The sequence below is a fragment of the Stegodyphus dumicola genome, chromosome 4, assembly GCF_044657685.1.
Source record: "Stegodyphus dumicola isolate Sdum_Otavi_A_Nest chromosome 4, ASM4465768v1".
NCBI classification, from domain to species: Eukaryota; Metazoa; Arthropoda; class Arachnida; order Araneae; family Eresidae; genus Stegodyphus; species Stegodyphus dumicola.
Window position 1 is genome coordinate 87,519,869 of NC_140771.1, and position 26,860 is coordinate 87,546,728.

The window sequence follows — 26,860 nt, forward strand, 5'->3', positions numbered from 1 at the left end:
AACTGAGTAATTGAACAGTTTCTAAACTTTCAGCCATAATACAGTTTATCCACAAAAGAACTGACGAAAACGAATTACACATATATTGGAAATTAATTTGTTCATTGCATTGGGGTTTACATACCTTGAGAGAAATAATTCAAAACGTTTTGCTCTTCGGCAAAACTTAAGCGGAGGGGCTTTAGATTTCTTTCAGTGGCGACTTGCCTCCTGTGGATTTCTCTCCGTGGCGTTCGCTAGACTGGTCGCTTTAGATTTCTTTTTGTATTTTGTGGTGTGTGAGAGATTTGACTACTTTAGATGCCATCCGGTGACGTTCGCTGCAATTAAAACCATTTAGAATTTGTATCTGTGGTGGTTTGTGAACGAAAGAGTTTACAGAACATCTTTGGCAGATATTACGGAATTCCATGTCCGAACTACATGATGTTATGTTATTTTTTTAATTATAAGTGTAGTTCATAATATTATGTATTTGAATTCTTAGTTGGAAGAACAGGTTTCTGTTTACATGTATTTGTAAAAGCAAATAATAATTATAATACTCGCTGGAAGTTTAAGCAAATAACATGAAAGAACATTCTAGAAGGAGGGAGAATGAGAAAGAATGATTTTAAAGGTTTTCCTTTTTTAGGAATGCGAGAATGCGTAATCCCCATCTAATGAATGAAGAACCTTCGAGAACGGGGGGGGAGGAGGTGATAGCCTTTTAAAGAAAACAAACTGGTCCCTTGCCATGAGAGAGTGGCCATGAACGGAGCGCTTTGCCTTGCTTGGCAGAGGACTCAGCGACGAATAAATTCCCCTAGTCTGGTTGCATAGAGGTAAGATCCATGTCCGGTTGCCGGAGAGTGGGAGAAGAGAAAGAGAAGAAGAATAAGCGGACAGATTAGAAGGAGAATAAACGGACATTACAGATATCTGTTGATTCGTCACACTGTTAACTTCGAAAAACACATTTTTGTAAATCAACTAATTGTTGTCTGATATTCACAGATATTTCTTCTATTGTACGAGTTAATGAATTTTTGGATAATTGAACTTCCTGGATAGCTAAAACAATTTCATTTTTATTTTTAAATTTTTGAAATAATATCGCTGATGCAGCAAGCATTCATTCTTTAATCATGTTACCATCCTCAAAAGGTTTTTTATTGAAAGTATATGTGTAATCTTAAACGATGCAAGTAGCAGCTTTTGATGTATTCACAGGCCTGGTAAACAACGTTTGTTGGGCCATTAAATACGGTTTTCATTTCTTTCAATTTACATTTTCTTAAATTGCTGTTAAGAGGATATTCAATATCATATTTTTTGTGAATCGTTGCGAAATGTCGTTCTATGTTGCATTTTTTGCAACAGTAACTATTGAACCACAAATCAGACAAATACATTTTTTCTTAAAATGTATAAAAAATATTTCCCTTCCCATTTTTCATGAAAATTATAGTTGTATATACGTTTTTTTTTTCTGGTGTTCCTGTGCCGACATGATTAGGGTAACTACAAAGCAATTGCTATTATATAATAATGATTAACATAAGCTAGAACAGTATTTTTATACCTGGATGAAAGTACTTGTCAGTTTATGCACAACTTCTGATAAATAAAAGTTCTGTATATAAACATATTCCAAACTCAACGAACCTAGCTCACTGCCTTCTCCGTAGCTACTGACCAACGTCACGCATTAACAGACCGGCATCGGCACATCATGAAGAGCGCTGAGGGTGATGCCATTTTAAAGCTAAAATATTCCTGATCAGTGGCGTAACAATTTAATAAAACCGAAAACTATACAAATAATCAACCAAATTAATTCCTACAATTAATGTATTTTCTTTCTATACATATAACTATTAAACTAAAGAAATGTCTGAACAGCTATGGCCATTAACAACGGCATTATATTTCATACAGCAAATAATGTTTTAGATATTTCAAGCTAAAGTTGATAAAATGAACCACATCAAAAGTTACCGCGAGTCATACATGTCTCGCGAACTACGAGTTGGGCATCCCTGCTTTAATGAAATATGTTTAAATGAAGTGCAGCAAAAATATCCGTAATTCAGTAGGCCGTACAAGGAAATCATGCGGTGTTCACATCGGATATTTTCAATGTAAACGCTGTAAAATTCGTTGATAATTTTTAATTTACCAAGCAGTGAGGAAGATGCCGTATCGTTTTTTTTCTATGAAAAAGATATATTGCCTTGCAATGGAGTACGCATAAATGGCCTCGAAATGGAATTATATGTAAACGAAAGTATGTGGAGGTACAACTGAAGAGTTTCGAGCACATAAAGAGAAATCGATTCGAAACCTAATTTAATAGCTCAAGAATACCATTCCTAAAAACCCTACTTTTCATCTACTAGGGCAGAGGAGCTACATCGCTTAACTGATGCGATAAACATCTCAACATTTGTCAAGCTACCATATTGACTGGAACAATTTTATAGGTTTGTTCGCTAGATTTACTTCGACAACCTGAAGAACGATTAGGTGGGCCTGGAAAAATAGTTGACTTTGGAGAGTTTGTTCGTGCAGCGAAAAATTAGGGCTGGTAGGGTACTTCCACAACAGTGGATATTCATGGGGTTATGCCTTGAAAGTGCTTTCTTGTTCAGGCTCCAAATCGGGAAGCAAGCACACTGATATCAACGGTTGTAGACCACCTAGTAGAAGAATCGACAATATATTCAGAACACAGTAGCACATTACTGCTGGTTTATTACAATTTTAACTAGCTCAGACGAATTTTGGGACTTTTGGCGCTTGACGCTGAATGATTCTTGAAAGTTCAAGAGCGTGACCTTTTGTCATTGTGTGTGAGAACCTTTGTAAGAGAGGAAAGGCGTCTCTAGAAAGGCAGGCAATATATTCGGATTGTTGGCGAGCCTATAAAACAGATGAGCTTGAAAAGGGTGGTTATAGCTATTCAACTATGTATCATAAATTTAGTTTTGTTGATCCAACAATGGGTTCTCACACCCAAAATGTGAGACTCTGGTCAATGGCAAAACAAAAAGCAAGGGGGTGCGACTCGACATCATTTACAACGGTATCTTTCAGAATTCATGTGGCGAAAAAAGCCTTTTGATGCCATATTAAAAGCAATCGCGGAGATATATTACATGCAATTGGTTTAAACTTGCTGTAGCCCACCAGCGGCCGAGCGGTAAAATCGCTGAACACTAGTAGTTCGGTCCGAGGTTCGAATCCTGCGAACGGGCTGGCTGCATGGGCGTTTTCGTGGTTTTCCCCATGTGTAACGTGTATACGAGCCAGTTTCCCTTAGAAAGTCCTCCACGAAAGGCATCCCTCCCCTTAGGCAGATAGCCCTAGTGTGCTTTGCCATAATTAAATACACCAAACACCTTAAACTTGCTGTAATCTTCGCGCCGTTTCGATTACAGGGGCCTTGAGAATCAAGCGGTACCCAAATTTGGCAAGGTTTTTTGCTGAATTGATATGGCGAAAGTGCGAAGAAAATAAGGCTTAATAATAAAGCTAAAAAGACTTTAAAAAATGGGTTAGCATGAGTAAGTCCAACAGCAGACTGATAGACTGCGAGCTCAGCGAGAGAGTAAAAAACCTTGCCAAGCTCTTTTGAGCAACCGATAAAATCGGAAACATTTCAGACTTTTTTTTTAAAACTTATTTTAGCAACAAAAAATCTATGTTGTTAAAAAGGCTTCGAGTTTTCTCTCCTGGATGCAAATTTAAGTTAAAAGAGTATTTAAACAGGCGAAACGAGAAGGTTAAGCAGGAGAAACGAGAAGGTTAAGCACAGCGTTACTTCGCTAGTATAGCATATGTTTCTATTTTATCCTCCAGCTGTTAATCTTAGTTGCGGCTATTTTGGCCGTTTATTAAATCTATCACCGGTATAGGTTGCTGAGTCAGCCTGTCAGTTTAAGTAAATTGCGTATTCTAAATTGTGCATACTATTTACCATTTTGAATTTATTGTTAAATTATCCTTAGTTCCTCACCGCAAGCAGTCGGTGTTATTGTCAGCACGAAGTACGTACCTTTTTGTTAAAAGAGTTTGAAAATAAAAGGGTTATTTACACCGTTCTTTCTATGGTGTTATTTTTTCCACTTGTGCGAGAAGTCACCACGCTTACTATTAAGATCCAGAACAACTTATATGACAGGGAAGAAGATACGATCTTCCAAGGCTTCTCAGAGACAGAGAAAAATGCTAAAAAACTATGTATATATTTCTTGCTTATTGTGTTTAATAAGCTATTAATTTTTTGTTGCTATTTGGCAACAACATTCAGAGATAACTCATATCTTACTACTGCTACTTGTACAGTAAGAATACAAATAGGAAATGGATCTATAAATCAGTTTCATTGAACCTAAAACGTATTATAAATACGGTAACACATATCTCATCAGGTACACCTTCTCTTCTAAGTAACGGTTACTCTCCATACTTCATCTTCTGCTTCTTCCATAATATATCTTGTACTTTCTTGGATATCTCATTTTGTACAGACCGGTCTTGGTAAACCTCCCTCAATAATTTCTTTTGAGGTTCCTGCACTTGAGATTCTGCTTGCCTTTTCTGACAATCCAGCAGACTCAATTACACTGAAGAACCTTTTTGGATTACAGCATTCACATCGGAAACAATAATATTTTTTGTATAACTACTTGGTTTTGTAAATTGATTGCCACTGCCATACATTTCGTCATCCACTTTTATCTTTATTGCCATTAGCTCAGTGGTCTCAAACTGCATGCAGACCGAATAGTACGATCTAAAAGCCTACGGGACCGATTTTGTGTGTTGGTTTGTTTGCTAAAATTAAACTTTTTTCAACGAGAATTTTTTTAAATTTAAATTAAGAACTTTATTTACTTAATATTTATTAAAATATAATGTTATTAACGTTAAGAGAGAAAATTAAATTTCAATTAATTGTTTTGAAGTGTGGTATCTGCAAGAACCTTCTCTTGGTTACATTTTGCAATTTAAACTTGTTAAAAGTTAAATTTCCAGGCTGACATCTATTTTAAATTCTAATAAGCTGAATTAAGCACTAAATAACGTAATTTTAACTTAAACTAAGGCTAAACAAATTACGAAAACTTTCGAAATGGGAAAAATCTTGAGAATAAATAATAAAAACCTATTTTAGTCACTAAATTTTCCTAGATGGACGCATACGAAAAATATACATATATTCGTATGTAAATAACTTTATAAACTTCATTAGTTTCTTATTGTATTTCATGAAGTTTGAGTTTTGATAAAGTTTGTAACCTTGGAGAAAAATTTCTAGAAATTACCTTTATCACAAATTGTAGATGCTCATTGGTCAATCTGGTTCTTCTTTTTTTTTTTTTTTTTAAATTTATTTTCGACTACGGGGAGGGGGGGACTGTTCACCTGAATTATACTCCCAAGTAAATCGATTATTCTTATTCCAAACATTTGTAACTACAAATATCTATCTTATGTTTATGAAATTCATATTTCAAGTATGTTAATAAAATTTGTATCATGCTTTAAATTAATTAGCTCCATTGTAGATATTTTGGGGTGCAACTCACGTTTGTTTTTAGTGGTAGTGAAAATAATGTAAAGCTGGGCTCGAAATCATTAAAATATTAAACCTCTCTTCAAATTTTTGCCATAAAATTTATAGTAAGGTTAATTAATACATCGAAATGTGTTCTCGTGCCATATCAGACTGCTCGAGTGATCAGTTTGAGACCACTACGCTAGCCATTCGTATTGATGACTATATTTCATACCCGATTCCATTAATTGACATCGCTCTTCCGCAGTATAAGCTTTTCTGCAACTAATTTTAAATTATATTTTATTATATAAAATACATGAGCAATGTATAAAACCACAGAAATAGCGTTAAATACACGAGAAATGAGCAGTTAGCTGACTTATTTGTTTGTGCTTCGAATGAATGCGAGATTTGCTAAACAGCAATACAGAAGAAATGATCAGGGGCAAATTGACATTTTTCTATTTCTTCCTATTTCTGAAACATCGAGTGGTCGTCGGTCATACTGACACAATTTATAAAACAGCAAAACTCCTCAGTTCCTATATATATTGAATATATGCAATTTGGGAACACTTGCTACTTCGCCTTCTGCCACAGTTATTTCTATATAAATAAAGTATCTGATAACATCTATGAAAATAACTAAGAATTATGTGTGAACGTTCATTAGATGAGTAATGCTTCCATTTAGAAACAAGACAGGTGCTTGCAAATGTATAGTAGGCAGTGTAAAGTTAAGAATCTGTGAAGCGGAGGTTTAGTTTTGAAATTACGTAGATGGAGATAAAAAGAAAAGAAATGCTTACGGTTTGCCTGCGCTGGACATTCTTCAGGTTTCACACAGCGACCGTCTTCGGTCTTGACGTATCCCTCGTCACAGAAACATCCAGAAACGCACATAAGAACACATATTTTGGGAGGATTTTCATAGTTCTTGCAAGTCAACGGGCAGGCCGTTCCGCAGGATTCGTAATGCTGGTTTTCGGGACACGCTTGAAAGGAAATAAAAAGTGGTGATTTAAATCTGTCCTGCGATTGTAACAATTCTATTACAGGAATTTATTTTTTATAAAGCAAAGGCGAAGAATTCGAATGCAATCAATTAGTTCCTAACTAAAAATTTCACAAATTTGTAATTTACGAAGTTTTAGTCCAGTTTATACAGAGCTTTAAACGATTGCACGTCTAAATATCTCTTTAGCGGTTGTTCTTAAATCATTGGTCTAGTTTGAGAAACGAACAAAGATAAGGTTACGAAAATTCTGATAATGGGGTGACAATCATTCTTAAGTTTCACAAAGAGTTCAGTTAAATCCTCTATTGCCCTACTTGACCCACTATTCAATATTCACTCAGAAGAGAAAATTATACAAATTTAATAACATGCCTTGTAGTTTAATACAAGGTGTTTAATCGTAACTGTGGCTTATTCGAGAATTTCTCGCACTGCTGCCGTATCTTTGAAAACTACAGAGTGGCTCTCGAAATGTCATACCTACTTTTTGTTAATTTCACATTTATTTATTATCGAAATATTATTAAGATGAATGCATGGTTCATTATACGAACCCGGAAAGGGATTTTAGTGCAGAATGTGTTAATATGTCTACCATTTTATTTCCAAGCTTTTGCAACTAAAACTTTGCATTTATCACAGTCTGACATACAGTGGGTAAAAAAAGTATTTGCACACCTACATTTTTAATTGCAATTCATAAAAAGAAGCATTAAGAAATAAAAAAATTGGTATTGCCAAATCAGAATAAGTTTAATCATCCAAAATAAACAGAAAAATTACAATAATATAAATAACAATGCTTTTTTGTAACAAAATTAAAATATCTCGTATCAAAAAAGTATTTGCACACCTGCATGAATACAAAAGAAATAAAATATATAAGCAAATTTAAAATAACTAATATTTAGTATGCATGCCTTTAGCATCTATTACTGCTTGTAATCTTGCTGGCATTGATTTAATTAAATTTTCTGTAACAGTAGGCTCAGTATTCGGTCACCCTTCAATAAGGGCTTGTTTAAGGGCAGATTTGCTTGAAATCTTCCTTTTTCTTATTTTTAAATCCAAAGAATTCCACAGATTTTCCAAAGGATTTAAGTCTGGTGATTGTGGTGGAGCGGCAAGTTTTCTGGGTACATTATAAAGCAACCACATACGAGTTATACCGGCAGTGTGCTTGGGATCATTGTCTTGCTGAAAATAGTACGAATTACTGATACCCAATTTTATTGCACTTTGTGGCAAGTTATCTTGCAACACATCAATATAGGTTCGAGCTGTCATATTCCCACCAATGAAACACAAATTACCAATTCCTTTGCTAGCCATGCACCCCCAAATCATAACAGAACCTCCTTCATGTTTAACTGTAGGTAACACATTTTTGGTATGAAAAGCAGCACAAGGTTTTTTCTCCAAACTAATTTTCTGCCATCTGATTTAAAGATATTGAACTCACTCTCGTCGGAGAATATGACATTTTTCCAGAAATCGATTGGCTTATTGATATATTCCTTAACGAATTCAAGTCTCTTCAGTCTGTTTCGTTCAGTTAGGAGAGGTTTTTTTCCTTGGTGGTCTCCCATAAATGTGTGCATCGTGCAGGACATTTCGAACACTTTGGGCACAGATTTGAACTCCAGATGTTGAAGCGACATCATTGGCTAAAGTAATTGCACTAACAAATGGATTTTTTGATGCTTCTCTTATGATTTTTCGCTTCATTCGCAGTGAAAGTTTCTTTGGGCGTCCAGAGCGCAAGTTATTTGATGTAGATCCTCTTTCTTTATAACATACCAAATAGTAGAGAAGCAAACATTTACTTTTTTACCTATTTCTTGATAACGTAGGCCATTTTCACGTAGAGAAAAAAAAAATTTTCTCGAAATGAAATCGACAATTCAGATTTCTTAGGTGCCATTACAATTTGAATCGGAAATCAACTGATAACGTTTCGACAACACCTCCTTTTATAGTCGTCTTACATATATTATTTACTGCGGGATGACTGTCAAATAATAGCATAAAATGCAAATTTGCTAGAGTTGAGTTGAGTGTGCAAATACTTTTTTTGACATAAGCTATTTTAATATTGTTGCAAAAAATGTTTTTTATTAATATTATTGTATTTTTTGTAATTAATTTAAATTAATAGGCTCATTCTATTTTTAAATGCCAATTTTTGTATTTATTAATGCATTTTCTTATAAATTGTGAACAAAAATGTATGTGTGCAAATACTTTTTGTACCCACTGTACGTCTTCGGAAATTATCAAGCACAGTTGCGCAGTAAGAGTCTCTAGTCATCATACAGATAAAAGTTCAGTTTTAACTTATGATAGCTCTCTTTTCTGTTTTAGAAATAGAGAAATGCTTATAATAAATCTTTCTACTATGTGCAATTCCAATATTAAAAGCTAACACATTCTTATATAACGAGATGACACATGTGCTAACATGACGACAAAAGTGAAACTAATTGTATTTATCCAATAATTTTCAAATCAAATTGAAATCACTTAATGAACCAATAAAAGGACGCCGATATTATATTATCCCTCCCAATTCAGAAATAAACCAGTATAATCATTTCTTGCATATATCTTCTTCTATTTGCTTGCCTCACTTCGTCAGTGTATTATTTCCAACCTATTTCATGATTACCGTAAGTAATTACTGGCGAAAAAGACAATTCATTTCTTGATTGTTTTCATAACTTTCAGTTTAAATTTCAATAACCCTAAAATTTTTGTAACTTTTTAATAAATAACTTTTTATTATACTAAATTTTGAAAAATTCTGTTATTTTTTTTAATTTAAACCAATAATTTTTTACAACTTTAAGTTTGAATTTCAAATTCAAATAAAATTCATGTGATGAAAACGAGAAACACAGTGTACTACGAGATCTTATTGCTCTGTAATGCAAAGGAATGAAACTGTTTTACAAATCTGTTCTTTCGATAAACTTTGTTTTGCTTCTTTGGCGTATTGCTGAAATTAAGCCTGAATTATATTACTTTAGTTATTTGTTATACTTAGTGCGATTATTAAAATGATACTCATTACGTGTCTTACTAAATTTTTTAATAGCTGCGTTTTTATAAGCTTTTATTTAACTGCCTCGTCGTGTTTTTCATTATGGTGAAAACTTTGGCGTCCATTTTAAAACTATTCTCTGATAAACTGTCGATCTCAAATTTTGCACACATGCTCATTGTAGATAAGAATATAATGCGGTAAAGCATTTTTTTTCCAAAACTGGACTTTGATTTTTTTAAAATGTAATGCTGAAACTATTCTCGGATATTTCATTTGAATGAACAAACTAAAACTCTCAGAATCATACAATTAGACGGAATAAAATCTTTTAAATGAAGTTTTTATGACATTTTAACGTAATTTCTAATTTTTCTCAGAATCACTGGATTTTTTCGACTATATAACATAACAGAATTTTGGAAGGAAAACAGTAATTATTCGCTGTTGAAAAATTATTTTTAAACTGAAATTTGATTGATGACGTGTCATTCAAATCAAAATCTAGAAATAAAAATTTATAAATTTTTTTATAAACTTTATAGGAGCAAGAGATTAAATAATTACTTTTACAAAATTCCTCTACAATTTTTATATCGCGAATAATAAAAGAGAGGATGTCCAAATAAGAAAATCGAATTGCGTTTTGAATTTCCATTTAATTTATCTCTGTTATACTGGACCTAGCCTGCGTGAATTTGAAGGCTTTTTGCCAGTTGTCATTAAATATGGGATCCTGAAAGTATATAAATCAATATAGGTGTCACAGAGACAAGATGTGAAGTAATAAAGGGAGAGGTGGCACTTTGCCACTTTAGAGTTTTACATCGTGAGATAGTGTAACATAAAAAGCAGATACAAAATGAATATACAATAAAGTTGCTAAAGATGATTTCAAATAGACATCAGGTGAGAGTTTCGATTAATGAATCTTGGTTAGATATAAGATACAATACATACAGTATTTACAACTTAAGCATAGAATAAAAAAGTCCAAATCAAGCAAAGTGCTGTGAAATCCAAAACTTATGAGCACTGGGCGGGGCTTAGCGAGAAAGTCCAACAGACGCAGAAGTGCTCAGGTGACAGGGTACGTGCATGCAGATGAATCTTAATTATTAAAAGAAGTATGCATACATGAAACAAAAAAATAATAAAGATAAATCAGCAATAAATATATACAGATATGTACAGTTCTTGCAGTAGCACTGAGATAGAAAATACCAAGTCCGTAACTTTCTCGTGCTGTGGCTCCGATGAATGCTGCTTGATCACTGTGTAACACAGAGTTCCTTACGTAGTTGGGAGCGTTTGTTGCAATTCTCAAAAATTTATTTTGAACAATTTAAAGTTTGTTAATGTCATCAGGTTTGGCCGCAGTCCATGCAGGTGATGCATACGTGAGGATGGGTCTCATACGTATGCATACGTACTCATACGCATACGTGAGCAGTCAGGTAAATAAGTCGCTTCTTATTTAGGACAAGATTAGAATATTTTTCCAAGATGGGAAGGAGACAGTTAATGACTTTCAGGGCTTGATTCCGGATATGCGGAGTCCAAGTAAGCTTATCGTTAATAGTGACACCGAGGCATTTAGCCTGACGTACTATAGGAACTATTTCGTTGAACAGTAGCAGGTTGTTATTTTTAGGGCGTTTTCGCTTTCTTCTTCTGATAAGTAAAAGTTGCGATTTATTAGTATTAATTTTAATTTTTCATTTGCGACCCCGGTCTTCGGTGTGCGGAGTGAAATTCTGCAGAATTTTGATTGCCTGATTGAAGTAAGCAGATTTCACTGCGTTTTCAAAAGTGGTAGCCATTATTTTTATATGTTTGTCAAGGGCGTCCCACGCTTTTATTATTGGCGGCATAAAATTACAGATGGATTTTATAAACAGAATATTTTAAAATCTTGTTTCGATGAAACACAATTATAAATTAATTTCTCCCTTTTAGTTCATTAATTATTTTATGACTTTTAAATAAAAATTTACTTCATGAAAGAAAAAAAAAAGTGTTTTTTATTAATTTCCTCTCAGTTAGGTTTATTGGTTTTCTCTGCTTTACTATATCATGCTGTGTTGAAGCATATATCTGAAGAACTGGTACAGACTAGAAATCAAGTTTGACAGTTTTGATGACAGGAAAAATCTCAAAAAATTGGTCTTATATTGAAGGTAAGAATTTTTGCATAATGTCTAGTTATCAGTTTAAGCTTCATAAATTCCAAATTACTTGCGTTCTAAAAATTCATTGTTATTTATAAGTTTATGCATTATCGAACTTATTTAAATATCATTGATTAAAACTTATAGCGTAGCTAATTAAAGCTAAATATTTATTTACGGAAAATGAATCCTATAATGCGTAATAAATCCTATATCCTGAGTAAGGTAAAGTTATTATCGCCGAAATTTGTATTTATATAATTGAGAAGAATTTGGCTGTGTCCATTTTTTTGGATTACCAAAAATTAGACTCATGCATGAACTAATAAATTATCTTTTAGTGAGCTGTAAAGTATTTTCTCTCTCCTTTCTGCGTGCCTTCGTGGTGTAACGGTAGTACACTCGACGCATATTCGGGAGGTTGCTCATTTTTCACGTCTCCTGCATCAAAAATACCTTATAAGAGTTTACAGTGGTGCCTGAACTAAAATGTGGTGGAGGATGATTCTTCACCATTAGGATTTGGCGATTGGGTCCCCTAATCCCCAGTCGTCCTTTAAAAGGTGGGTATGTAAGGTATTTTCTTCTTCTTTTCTGCCTGCCTTCGTGGTGACTTCGTGGTGCCTTCGTACCACACTCGAGGTCTGTTTCGAGTCCCGCCGAGAGCGTTGCTCATTTTTCATGTACTCCTCCTTCAAGAAAGTTTAATGACTCTACAGAACTTTCAAATTAAATCATACTTTACAAGTGGCGAATGAGATTTAAATGTAGTTTTCAAAAGATGTTGTATTGACTATAAAAATATTTTGTTTAATTCTGAAAGACATTTATGAAAAGAAACAATTAATCAATTTAGTGAATGTTTAAGGAAAACTTACTACGATCGGCGAAGGCGATGGCAATAACGCTCAATAAAATAAAAACCTTCATGTTAATTGCTTGATGTGGTTAGTTAACCCAGAACAGTGAAAATTAGTTTGTGTCTGTATGTATTTTTATATTGCAGTTTCCATTTCCATGTGTTACCACTCCCAGAAACATTCGTTATATCAACAGATGTCAGTGGGAAATATCTTGTGCTTTAGCACTTAATCAATGGTCAAAGATCATTTTTTATTTTATGAAAAACTGATTAGAATTGATTAAAAGCAGACAAAAAACTGATAACCATTTGAGATATTCAAAGCAGATGTTTAAGTACTTCTAAATATCTTTGCTCTTTTTTTCCTACAAAATTTAGCTAATACAAATTTCGTTCCTGATGGTCGTTTGTCAACCAAAATGTTCGCAAACCGAAACAATTTTCTCCATAAAAGTATACAAAAAAAAAAAAAAAAAAAAAAAAAAAAAAAAAAAAATCAATTCGTTTTTGGATTACATACGATTATTCATTCAAACTTTAAAACAGAACTTTGAGCACAAAATCGTATGCCAAAATTACTGAAAATAGTTAAATATTGTTACGAATTTTGTACGTAGCTAGGTAATTTTAGTGCAGTTATACTAGAAATATCTCGGCGGCCTGGTACAAACTATATAAGGCCGATGAGGGTTGTTGTTAGCTGTTAGCTCAGCGTGAGTTCCGAATAGTATCTCCAGTTTAGCTTCATTCTTTGGCTGCGCTTTGCATTGCTTTGTGCTTAACATACACATTAGCTTAAAGTGAACTACTGATTGTGATATTGTGAAGAGTTGTACACTTTTCTAGTGGAAACTTTCAGATCACTGGAGTGTTTATTTTGTTAAAATAAATTTTATCAACCTATCATCGCAACGTGTGCATTCCATATGTTACGAACCCTACGCATGCAGCAATATAAAAAAGCTGAACGCAACATTAAACAAATAAAATAGATGTAAACTTAATTTAATTTTACTGTACTTGTAGGAAGAAGAGTGGACGGTTTAAGTGGAAAATGATGAGGAATATTTTATTACTTGGATGCGAAGTTCCTTTCCATAAAACATCAAGTTACTTTCTTTAGAAGGAATCTTCTTTTATTTTTCCTTTATTTCTAAGGGCCCGGCAATAAAATCGCTTAGCAATAATAGTTCGATTCCAGGTGAACAAGCTGACTGAATAGACGTTTTCGTAGTTTATCTCATGCATAACGTGAATTCGAGCCAGTTTGCCTTAAAGATCCTCCACAAAGGCATTTCTTCTCTTAGGCAGATAGCCCACCAGCGGCCGAGCGGTAAAGTCGCTGAACACTGGTAGTTCGGTCCGAGGTTCGAATCCCGCGAACGGGCTGGCTGCATGGGTGTTTTCGTGGTTTTCGCCATGTGTAACGTGTATACGAGCCAGTTTCCCTTAGAAAGTCCTCCACGAAGGCATCCCTCCCCTTAGGCAGATAGCCCTCGTGTGCTTTGCCATAATTAAATACACCAACCAACCACACCATCTCTTAGGCAGATAGTCCTAGTTGCGCTTTGCCATAATCTAATAAAGCCAAGCCAAACTTTTGTCTCTAAGCACCACTGAACTCTGCTTGAAACTCATTATTCAAAATTCATCATTCTGTTTCATTCAAAATTTGTCACGATTGCTGTTACATACATTTTAAATGTTTCTAAAGTGATAATGCCATTGTATTTGAATCAGATTATGCTGCAGCGTGTTATAGCTTTATCATGGTATTATCGTGCTGTGAAAACGCTATATCTTACCATATAATGCACGCATTTCGTGGACTGGAGAATTAAGATAATTTTTCTTTCTATCTTCTTCACTTATATGAAAATTTTAAGGCATCACTAGAAAATCAACCAAGTGATAAATTTGAGTTTGGATTTTGTTACAAACTTATTTATTATAAATCCCTTATGTCTGATTACAAAAGTGAAAATAAGTATTCTAAACCAAATACAGACAACTCTGTTTTTATTAGTACTCGTAAAGAACTTATTGTAAAAGAAAAGGATGTTCTGTTAAATTCTGCAGAAAAAAAGAACTTCGCCTGTCATAGCCGTGGGAAAACTGGTCATTTAAAAAGTTAATGTTTTGATAATCCTAAAATGCAGGCAAATTCAAATAGTAATAACTATGCATCACCTGCAATAACTCTTATGGCTGAAAATCTTGTGCATCATCAATTTATTATTGATTCTGGGCACAACTTCTCACATGTTTTCTCACAAGGAATGGTTTACATCATTTAAGCCTAATACTGGAACTGTTAAATGCTTGTCTAATTTGGCAGTTTTAGAAGTGGAAGGCACTGGTGACATTTGCGGCAAAATTAAGAATGGTGTTGAAATAATGTTAAAAGATATTCTTTACGTTCCGAAATTAAACGGACAATTAATTTCTGTCAAAAATATTGAAGCAGCAGGTTTGAGCGTAATGTTTAAAAAGGAAATAGTTTACACTGAAAGCAAAAACAAAAACTTTTTAGATTTGGATATTTGGACAAATGTGGACAATATTTTAGTTATTTTTTTACCAAATTTATATACAGCTTTAAGAGCAAAGAATGATGATTTATGGCACAGAAGATTAGGACACTGTTGTGATCAAAAATTAAAACTAGTACATTTTGTGAAGTATGCGTTCGTGCCAAACCAAGTGCATTGCCTATAGGAGAAGGTCCTCGCAGAAAAGAATCCAAACCGTTTATAACTATACACTGATATATGTGGTCCAATAGAACCTTAAACACTCCATGGGCAAAAGTATTTCATGACTATAATTGATGAATACTCGAGATTTATGGAAATAAGCCTGCTCAAAAGAAAAACTGACTTTATTGATGAACTTAAACTATTCTTTAAATTGAATCCAACTGACACAAAACTGCGCTGTGACAATGCGAAAGAATATGTCAGTGGAGAACTTTATGAAGTTGCTAAAAGAGCAGGTGTAAAAATAGATCCTGCACCTCCCTATACACCTTTTCTAAATGGTGTTACTGAAAGAGCAAATAGAACTGTACTGGAAAAGCTAGAGCAATGATACTTGAGGCAAATTTACCAAAATTCCTTTGGAGTGAAGCAGTACTTACGGCTGATTATATAAATAATCGACTCCCAAATAATTCAATTGACAATCGTGTTCCTTATTTTCTGAAGTACGGTGAAAATCCTGGTTTGACAAACATGCATGTATTTGGCTGTGATGCTTATATTCTTGTGCCACCATCCCAAAGAAAGAAACTTAATCAAAAATATGTCAGAATGATATTTGTAGATTATTCCACAATGGGACATCGTTTAAGGATTCCAGAAACAAAACGCATCATTGTTTCCAGAAATATTAAATTTAATGATTAAAAGAAGAAAGTAGCAAATCAAAAATACATTTCCGATAGTTCTGATTTGAGTGAAAATGACAATTAGGACATTAAAAATGAAGACAATTTCAAACACTGATAATGGCGAATTAAATGCTGCAAATGAGAAGGAGGAACAAAGAAAATCTTCAAGAAGAAAAACACAACCAGTTAGGTATCCTAATCCTGAGACTTACGAAGTGATGTTTGCACAATAAGACACTCTGACATTTGATGATATTGTAAATCTACCAAAAGAAGAACAAGAACTATGGAAAAGAGCTGTGGACGAAGAAATGAAATCTATGAAAGATAACGACGTCTTGGATCTACAGAATTTACTCACTGATACTCCCTGATAAGAAAGCCATTTCCTGCAAATAGGTTCTACGTAAAAAATGAGATGGAACTTATAAAGCCAGGCTTGTTGCTCGTGGCTTCATGCAAAAAGACTACAGAGACGCGTTTTCTCCAGTAATTAGTATGTGCTCTTTACCTTTAATCCTGGTAATTATCAATAATGAAGGTTTACAAACTTTTACTGTAGATATCAAGACAGCTTTCTTGAACGGTAAGTTAGGGTTAGATGAAACTATCTACATGGACCAACCCAAAGGATATGGCGATATGAGTGGTAAGAAATGTAAACTTAAAAAGAGTTTATATGGTCTTAAACAGTCTCCTCGACAATAGTACCAGACATTTCTTAATTTTGTTATTAAATCAGATTGTAAGCAATTGGACTCTTTTTTTTTTTTTTTTTTTTTTCTTATTACGTGCTCCGCCTTTAGGCACTACACGGAAAGGGAAGGGATGCCCCTTGGAGGTCTTAAGGGGAACTGATTCGTATTACACATGGGGAAAACCACGAAAACGCCCAAGCAGCCAGCCCGTTCGCCGGGACTCGAGCCCCGGACCGAACTACCAGTGTTCAGCGGCTTTTACCGCTCGGCCGCTGGTGGGCCAGCAGTTGGACTTTGAACCATGTATTTTCATCAGAAATCTAAATTGTAAGAAAATAATTATGGCTTTTTATGTAGATGACTTATTAATTCCAGGTTTGGATGTAAAAGAAACAATTATTATAATATCATTGTTATCTAAAGAATTTCAAATGTCAAAATCTGAAAGTGTCTCAGAATGTTTAGGCATTAGACTGAAGTTCGAGTTCAGTTGTTTATACTTAGATCAGAAACCATATATTGAAAAATTACTTGATAAATTTAAAATGTCTGATTGTAAAACTGCCCAAACTACCATTGAAACAAAATCTACAGCAGCTGATTTTCAGAAAGGAAATGCACTTCATCGCCCATACAAAGAATTAATTGGATCTTTACTTTACTTAGGTTATATTACAAGGCCAGATATTTTATTTGCAGTAAATTGCTTAAGCCATCTGCAGGAGCATCCTTCTGATGTTGCCTGGTGTGCTCTAAAGAGGTACTTGAAAAATTACTTGAATTAGGTACTTGAAAAACACCTTAAATTTAAAAGTGGTATACAAAAAGGATGATTTGGAAAGAGCAAACTTATGTTTGTATGTAGATGAAGATTGGGTGGGAGATACTCAAAGTAGGAAATCAATTACTGGTTACTTTATAATGTTTTCAAACTGTCCTATTATATGGTGCTGTAACAAGCAAATGTTTATTGCAGTTTCATCAACAGAAGCTGAAATAATTGCTTTATGCAAAGGTATTCAAGGTGTTTTATGCATAAAAAATGTAGTAAATGAAATTTCCAGTGTTAAAAATGCTTATATTTATGAAGATAACCTGTCATGTATTAAAAGTTATTGTTAATCAAAACTTTTCAGGTAGGTTGAAACATATAAATATAAAATTAAAGTTCACTCGTGAGACTGTTAAAGAAAATAATATTAAAATTTAATATGTACAATCAAGTTTACAAATCGCAGATATGTTAACTAAGGCTCCGTCCAAAACAAAATTCTATGAACTATTGTCATTGAGCTGTTTAAATATTGTATAATTCTTCTATCTTTTCTATAATATGCGATTAAGGGGAGTGTTGAGATATTTGTAATCGTATTCTTATTGGTTAAAAAAAATTATAGCTTTCTTTCACGTCCGATGCATTCTGAAACTCAATCCTATTTTATTTGTTTATATTTTCTTTTTGTTATTTTTGATTGGTTGTTTTCTGTGTCTTGTTTGTGATTCTTTAAATCGTGATCTGCTGTAAAGTTATATAACCTCTGTAAACGTTTTCTCTGTGCCTTCTCGCTCTGAGACGATTTTGGATCTTCATGAGTGAAGGTTGCTCTGGATGCTCTTCTTGGATTATTCCATGTTCTAATTGCGTTTTCGCTGTTGTGCTTTTCGCGCCTTTTTATTCCGCATGACCACCACTTTTCCTGAAATAGATGTTGAATTTGCCGCTAAGAAAATTATTCGATGGATGTTGGATAATAATAAAGAACCAGTTCAATTTATGTTAGCACATGGAAAACTTGGAGACCTTCAAATTGCTTTAAAGAATGATAAATCAGTTGAAGATAAACGACAGCTCGCTTTTGACAAATTCAAAAAGATGTTAAAAATGAAGGTCTGGACATCGTTCAGCTCATGGATACTGATAATAAGAAAATGGAAAGTTCTAATTCTTTGGAATGTAACGCATCTGACGTTTCCTCTTCTAGAAAAGGAAGAAGCACAAGAAATCTCATAAGCCTGCAAGCTTAGCAGTCAAAAATTGCAATGATTCCAAACATGAAAATAGTTGGACTACTCCTACTACATGCGCTAAAAAGACTGTTTCCGATACAGTTTCTGAGTCTGAGACGAATTCTACCTCTTCTCAGAGAAGAAATTCTGCTTGTTCGCCGAATAAATTCGAAGTTTTGAATTCTATTCTAGACACAGAAGATAAAATGGACTGCCGTGAAGCTCCACCTCACAAGGATGACTACACTCCGGATCCTTCCTTGGATTCAGGTGCTGACTGTAAAAAGAAACGACTGCCACCGTTCATTTGCCCTAGAAACCGGAGGTAACCTGGAAAGAAGTTAAAGAAATGCTTTCAAGAAAATGGTGTCAAATATTTTACTGGTACTTTCACCAGAGACAAAATTATCATTACTTTTGAGTCTGCTCACTTTCGTGATCTTGCACTTGCTGTTTTTATAAAAAATGAAGTATAGTTTAGTACTTCTCGTGCAAAAGCCGATACTCCAATCAAAGTGGTGATTAGAGGATAAACTTTGGACGTAGCATTTACAAGAAGCGCACACACTTATGCCTTAGAGTGAGTATTCGTAATTATCGTAATAATCGCAGCTACATGATGTGTTTCAGATGCCAGCGTTTTGGCCGTGGTCAACTTTTTTGCAACAATTTTCCAAGATGCTTAATTTGTGGTCAAGATCATCTCACGTATACATGTAAACGTCCGAAAACGGATCTGCCTACTTGTGTCCGATGCGGAAAAAATCATGTGGCCTCTTTTTAAAGGTTGTGAACTGTATCAAAAGTTTCGTCAGTCTCGAAATGATGAAAGGAAAGCTCATCCGCCGCCCAAGGACTTTAAAAAAGCTGTCTCCTCACAGAATGTTTCCACTCCTGTGTCTAAAGCTTCAAACGATTCTTCTGAACCCTCAGAATTGGACTTTGCTAAAATTAAAGATATTGTCAACAAATTGATTACATTTGTTGATCAGTTCGAGGAAAAGAAGACTGCAGCTGAAAAATTTAAGCTTGCACTTTGTCTTGTTGAACTTTTAGACGGCATAGATGTTTAATTTACATCTGCTTTTGAAAGATGACTGTCCTAGTTCCTTCTAGCGTCGATAGATGGCTCCACATTACGGTGACTTTTCATGATGTCCTGCTTCGCCCTACGTGGTTCGTGGCCTCTCCTATTCCAACCTACTCCGATTTCTCTTCGGAGATCCTCCCACGTTTGAAACTTTATATGTCATGTGCCTTCGGGCTTTCTTTCAAGAACCGGCAAAGTTGCTCTTTGCAATAGTTCGGTATATTATAGTGCCTAAGTTTTCGCTGTGTGTGCATTTCTTCATTTTGCTGTGTAATAAATGTTTGTTTTTCGAATCATGGCGTTTTAAATGTTCAACACATTTAAAGTATCATCCATGAACCTTCAGGTTCCTTTCGAAGGGCGCCTGGACTGAAGAGTCCTATCCCTGTCGAAGCTGAGTCTCTTTTCGAACGTTGAATCCATAAGTGCGTTCCGGCAGAGTGATGATGGGCAGAAACATGTCCATAAGCAAAGTATATGGCATAGAGTCCAGTCGAAAGTGAGTTGGTGACACATGCACTTGGGGAGAAGTATTCGGAGGCTAATTCCTAGGACGAAAGTCGATGCGCTGAGGTGTAGAGAAGGCGGCGTCGATGGGCGGAGAGAAGGCTTGAAAATCTTCAAGTCAGGTGTTTTGTAATAGCCAATGGTAGAGAAAGTTGTTATTTTTGGTAAACGAGCTGAGGGGTCTCGTGCAAGCAGTGTATAATGTTTAAAAAAAAATTAAGATCTATGTGTTATTATTATTATTTTTTATTTAATTAAAGATGTTTGATTCCTCACATATAGTAAATAAAATTAATAGTTTTTCCATAGTTGTATCCACTGAGTTTAGCTGGTCTAAATTATTTTTAAGAATGGAAAAGAATTTAAAGATGTTATTGTTACCGAAAATATTATTAAGTTCTTTTAACGTGGAAAATATGTCAATGAATGTATTCGTGTTAGATGTAGTGTTAGTATTCTGGTTTCTAGTGCCTTGTGTGTTGTTGGATGTAACCTGTGCATATGTTCTGCCTTGCGTGGATGTAGGTATGGTTGAAGTGGTGTTGTTTGGGGTAAAAGTGTAGTTTGGTGATTTATTTATGTTTCTGTTTTTAGGGAATTTCTCGCAACCGCGATAGGAGGCTGGATGATTTTTGTGGCAATTTGCGCAGATGGGATTCTCTATTTTTCCTTGTGTAGGGCAATCTGTGGTTTTATGTTGTTGTGCGCATTTAACACACCTAGGTAGAAAGAAACAATTATCTGAAGAGTGGTTGAAACGTTGACAATTATGGCATTGTGGTGTAATGTTTTTGTTGATGTATTTTTCAACTGTAATGATGAACATACCTAGGTGTGTTTCACTGTAAATTTTATCAATGTTGGGTGTCTGCATAAGTTGGATCTGAAATAGTAATAGTGGCATGGGTTGTTTGGTTTTAAATCTAGTGAGCTGAACTACTTTGTGTACTGTGTAGCCAAGGTTTGTAAGTTCAGTGGAAATTTCATGAGTGTCAGTGGTGATGGGTAGGCCTCTAATGACTACTTTAACTGGGCGTTTATGTTTAGGTGTAATGACATAGTGTTCGATGTTATGTTTTTGTAGATCTGTGGTGAGTTGTCTGTGGTCATCGGTTGTTGAGGGTAGTAATTTTAAGTATTCTCCACTTATTTTGGCATAGAAAGTAGCTTGTGTAAGTGTTGTAAGTTTTTTGATGTATTGGTTGTGTGTGGCGCCATCTGTCGGCTTAACCATAATCGGTGTAGGTGTGCTGTAGTTTGGAAGTCTTGCATCTGGTGATTGTGAACTATTAATTTGCTGTGTGGGTTGAGTGGAATGAGTGTTAGGTTGCGAGAGTGCCGTGAAGCTGTTTTGGGTGGGAATAGTGCTTGGTGTGATATTTACGGGTTTCTTAGCAGTTTTAAGTGGTTTTTGAATCCTTCCGAGTCATCCTCGCTGTCTGATGTATCACGTGGTTTACGTTTCTGTTGTGCTATTGGCTGTGTAGTGCTTGCATGAGAAAGAGCAAAATTCAACTTACCCCTCAGCACTTCTATCTTTTTCTTCCTTGCTTCTATTTCCTTTTTTGCGATGTCTGAATGATAGTCTCTATCAGTAACTGGTCTGTTAGCCGAAAGTACATCCTGGATTTCTTTAATTGATGCTAGTCGCTCTTCTGCGTCCCTAATTTCGTATCGTATTGCCGCTATTTCTTGTTCCGTATAAACATGCTCAGTATCCTGGTCCATATCAGTGGCCGCCGTATTCGAGCTGTCCGTTTAAAGTAAGAATCGGAACAAATGAACACACGATTAAAAGTAGTTAAAAATTTAAAAAACATAGAAAAGTTAAAAATTTAAAAAACATAGAAAGGAACATAAAAGATGTAGTCTTTACAATGAGTTCATGAAAGTTCTGGCATTCCAGTATAGTTTGCTTATCTCACACCCTTTCTGAGATTCTTTATCTAATTCTGGGCATATAAGAAGATACTCTGCATTCATGATGCCCAAATTACAAATTTGGCATATACTAGATGGAAGGATGTCGATGTTATTAAGATGATATGCTATGCAATCGCGTCCTGTTTGCAGTCTGAAGTTTGCCACAGTCTCTTTACGGGGTTTTTGACAAAACGTTTTCCAAGTATCTTGAATGTTAGCCTAGGATTTGCCTGTTGATTTTGCTGCCTAGTCAGATTTAAAAATATCCATTAATTTAATATGCTTAATTATTAAATAATAAAAATAAATATGTGCTTTTTAATAAAATTAAATATGCTTTTTAAGTTACTCTGGAGGAAGTGGTTTGCTTTCTTGTGGCTCAAGTGTTCCTTTCTTGGTTAGTAGCTTGAATATGATCCAGACTTTATTGCATTTTCAAGAGTTCCAAGTAATGTCCGTCGTTTTACAGCTGCTTATATCAAAGATTTCTTGGATAGTTTGAATAATTCTAACATTTTTAAAATTAGGAACTGATAAATTCCTAAGAGAATTTGTTAGCTTGCAATGTTCTGCTATGTTTACATTAGATATGGAAATGGTAATATATATTGCCAATCAAGTAATAATTTCCACATGAAGACGATGATTCTTCCGATTATGTATTTTCATTTAAAGTAAAATATTATGACATGAAACTTCATCTATTAAAAATGTCAACAAAATTTCCAGAGTTCGAATAATTATGTAAGTTATCGACTGATAGATTTGCAAGGTATTTACAATTGCTGTAGCTAATAAAAAATCTGTGAATTTCTGTTTTGTATATTAAAAGTTCAAGCTGAATTATTAAGCACACTAAAATAAAATAACTTTCTTTCCTATTCCTTTAATATTTTTATATGATATGATTTTTTAATAAATTACAATTATATTGTGAATAAATCAGAAATATATGTTTTTAATGGAAAAGTTGGTAAAACTCATTTGGTAGCTAATAAAACTTAAACAAATTCTTGAAATATGCAGAAACATCATTTTAAAGGCTTTAATATTATACATATACATTTAATTTTCGCACTATTTCTTAATAATTCCCTGTACACAGTAAACTATAGGTATTATACTACTTTAAAACAAAGATATAACAATAACGAGGCATTCCATTATAAATTTAATACATTTTTACTGGAAAATACATGCATAGAACATCCTAGAAACAAGTATATTTCATACTTCATTTATTTGCATTTCATAAGGCAATGTTTTGAGTTCACAAACATGGCCACCCCTTACTAGGTAGGTTTCATTTTCAGATAGCGCAAGAAACTGCGAACGCCTCTCAAAAGAAAACTTCATTTATTCAATGAAAGTTCTACAGGTTAATAAGGCCAAATAGCTGGGCCAAAGAATCTTTTAGAGATTCTTTGCCTGCTCTTCGTGATTAACAATAAGCTGAACTGGAACGACCACGTCACAAATGTTCGTAAGAAAGCTTACAGTGTGATCAATAGCCTAAAGCCTCTTTTAAACAAATCTTCCAGCTTATACCTGCATAAAAAACGTCTCATTTACATAATGAATTATCAAGCCAATTATTTCCTATGCTTCCCCGGATTGGAGCGCGGCGAAGAAAAAAGATCTGCACAGGCTTCCAGCTGATTCAAAACACGGTACTCCGAATAATTACAAAAACCCACTTTTTGTTAGAAACGATACATTGTATAGAGACCTGAAAGTCTACTCAAATGAGGCACACTTGCAGAAAGTAAATAGAAATTTCTTTGCGAAGGCATTCAACTGCACTCACATGCAGAAATTTAATACCTCAGATTATGTCGTTCTGAACGAGGACTGTGACTAGCGGCCCACCTCGTTAAAGACTCCAATTTTCCGACTTAACACATAGTGCGATATCTTATCATTGTATATTTGTATATAGCTGTACATATATTTATTTAGCGTTTTAGATTTCTGTTTGTATACCTAAATTAATTGTTTTCTGCATCATGTTTCTTTTCCATTGTGATTTAAAAATTTTTAGGACACTACTCCACACGCCTTGCTGACCATGATCGGATTATTTCTGACCGAGCGATGTATCGGTTCCCTTTCTTTCTTACCTGCCTAGCTTCCTTCAGGGATACTAAGCCCGGATTGTACCACGTCATGCGCCCTTGTGGCATTATTTCATAGAGCCGGACACACTGCTTTCTGTGCGGTATTCCGGCAATACAGGAACAGTCAATCAGTCAGTTACCTTTTCTCCTTCTATTCTAACCTCTTTTCAATTTTCGTCATACGCTGACAATTTCAATCTTTCATTGGCATTCGAAAATTGCGAAATTTTTCACTGTCATCGTAACTGTGAGAGCTCTGCTGTTTTAAATCATCGCAATCTCGAGAGCATACCTTCAAGTAACAATATCTGCAATTTCATTTCGATTGGTTGAGCGGATAGGCCATTAAAGTTTCCTATTGGGGAAGTTTTAAGGTTGGATTATGTTTCTCCATAATGGTCTGATTGGAAAAATTAAGACGCTATTCAAGGTGGGCGCGAATGCTTATATCTTCCAAATTACAAATGTTACAATCAATGTAAACATATCACTAAATAATTGAAAAAGGCCTATTAGCAAATACAATAAAAAATTAAAAAATTGGATAAAAGGTATACTCGTAGGAACGCGTCAAAAATAGAGAATTTTTGCAGAAGTTCCGTCCTCATGCACGGGCCGCGTGTGAGTGGCAAGGTCGTCTGGTAGACAGTTAGTGTGTTCGGGTGGTGCTAGACATATTTTATTTTATTTCGCTTAAGCTAATGATATTAAACGAGTGCAGCAGATTGTGTACCACTAGAATTTACTGTTAAACAGCTTAAGAAAATACAGGATTCAGAAGCGCTGTTGATGTAATTATTAATGGACAGTCAAGATATATTCTGGCTTCCGTATATATTTATCCAACTGTTCATTAAAAAAATTAAAGATGGTCTTCTTTAGTGCACTGATGAAATATTCTAAGACTACTTTATTGATTGATAAAGCTTTTACTGTAGATACAGTTGTTCCTATTACTGTGATGGGAGATTTCAATGTACATGTCAAACGAAATGAAACATCATTTTAATCCCAATAAGATGCCAAGTAAATATACAAGTACACTTAGCAATTCATTTATAGATTTAACATTTATTAGGAATATAACTGCAGACATATTAAATTATGTGTCTTATTTCTCATATCATAGACCAGTTTTACATAGGGTCATTTTGAATGAATGAATGTAATAAATAAAAAATAAAATATGGAAATCTGAAAGCTTTCAGATTTTATATTACACCCAAAGAGGCGGTTTTTTAACGTTTTGCGTATTACCTTTATTTAATTAAATATCATGTTCTTCGCACTTAAACTATAAAATTCGATTCAACAGCAACATCGCAAAATAATTTTAAAATGAGCATATCTTTAGCATTTCCGATCCACAGTTTGGCGCGCTGGAGATAATTTTTTTTTTCTTCCGTACAGGGTTGCCATTGCTCGCTTTGAAATCGTTGAGTTTCTTAATCAAAAATTCGTTAAAGTTTTACAAAATGTGAAAAATTAAAAAAAAAAAAAAAAAAATCCTAATTCGGGTTTCCAGATGCCCATATTCTAGTAGAGGACAGCTTATTGAAAATTTGATGGCTCTAGGTACCGTTGTTTTTTGGCAGCGGGAGAAGCATACATACATTCATGCAGATTCTTCATTATTTAATTTTTTTAAATATAATACAGGGAGATAATATTTGGTGGCAACAATTTGAAAAGTGAAGCGACATTTAAAGGTTTCGACGCAAAATGCCAAAACGTTACTGAGCTCCCTGCCTGATCAGTAGTTCGGATTTAGAAGAGGACTCTCCACCACCATGCAGCTGGTTAGGATAGTGGAGTTTATTAGTTCTGCAATCCATAAACATCAGACGACGGCGTTTCTTATGCTAGACGTGGCCAAAGCTTTTGACCGCGTCTGGCATAATGGGCTTATTTATAAAATGCTTCGTCTCAATGTCACCAGGGCGATGATTCTATTAATTTATTCTTTTATCACCAGTCGCACATTTGCCATCAGATACGGTAACTTCTACTCCCTCCTCAGACAAATTCAGGCCGGCGTCGCCCAGGGCTCAAATTTAGGTCCTCTCTTGTACTTGATTTACGCAATGGATTTCCCGCTTTTTGACGATAACATTAACTGCATCACAGCATGTTATGCTGATGATACGGCCATTCTGTCCTGTTCCTTAAATCCCGATCATGCAATTAAACGCATACAGGGCCACATGCGAGAAATTGAGAAATGGTGTCGTACCTGGAGAACCTGTATCAACACCACCAAATCACAGCTTTTGCTTATCGGACGACATAGAAGGAAAAACGTACACACTGAACTCACACTATTTAATGATAAAATTCCGAAAGTTAGCAAAGCAGCCTATTTAGGTGTGTGATTTAATACAACACTCACCTGGAACCCCCATATAACAACTGCTGTCGGCAAAGCAACTGGTATTGCTCGCAAACTCAACCCTATCATCAGTGCATCCTCAAAACTTGATCTCGC

General features: G+C 34.6%; 1 protein-coding gene across 1 annotated transcript in view; it reads right to left on the reverse strand.

Moving 5' to 3' along the window:
• LOC118201763 (papilin-like) overlaps positions 1 to 26,860 on the reverse strand; it is a 143,615-nt gene that overhangs the window by 83,503 nt on the left and 33,252 nt on the right. The window contains exons 6-7 of the mRNA XM_085814358.1: positions 12,659 to 12,730; positions 6,358 to 6,543 (exon numbers count right to left, since the gene is read on the reverse strand). Of these exons, the coding sequence (XP_085670484.1) occupies positions 6,358 to 6,543; positions 12,659 to 12,730 (258 nt within the window). The remainder of the gene's footprint in view (positions 1 to 6,357; positions 6,544 to 12,658; positions 12,731 to 26,860) is intronic.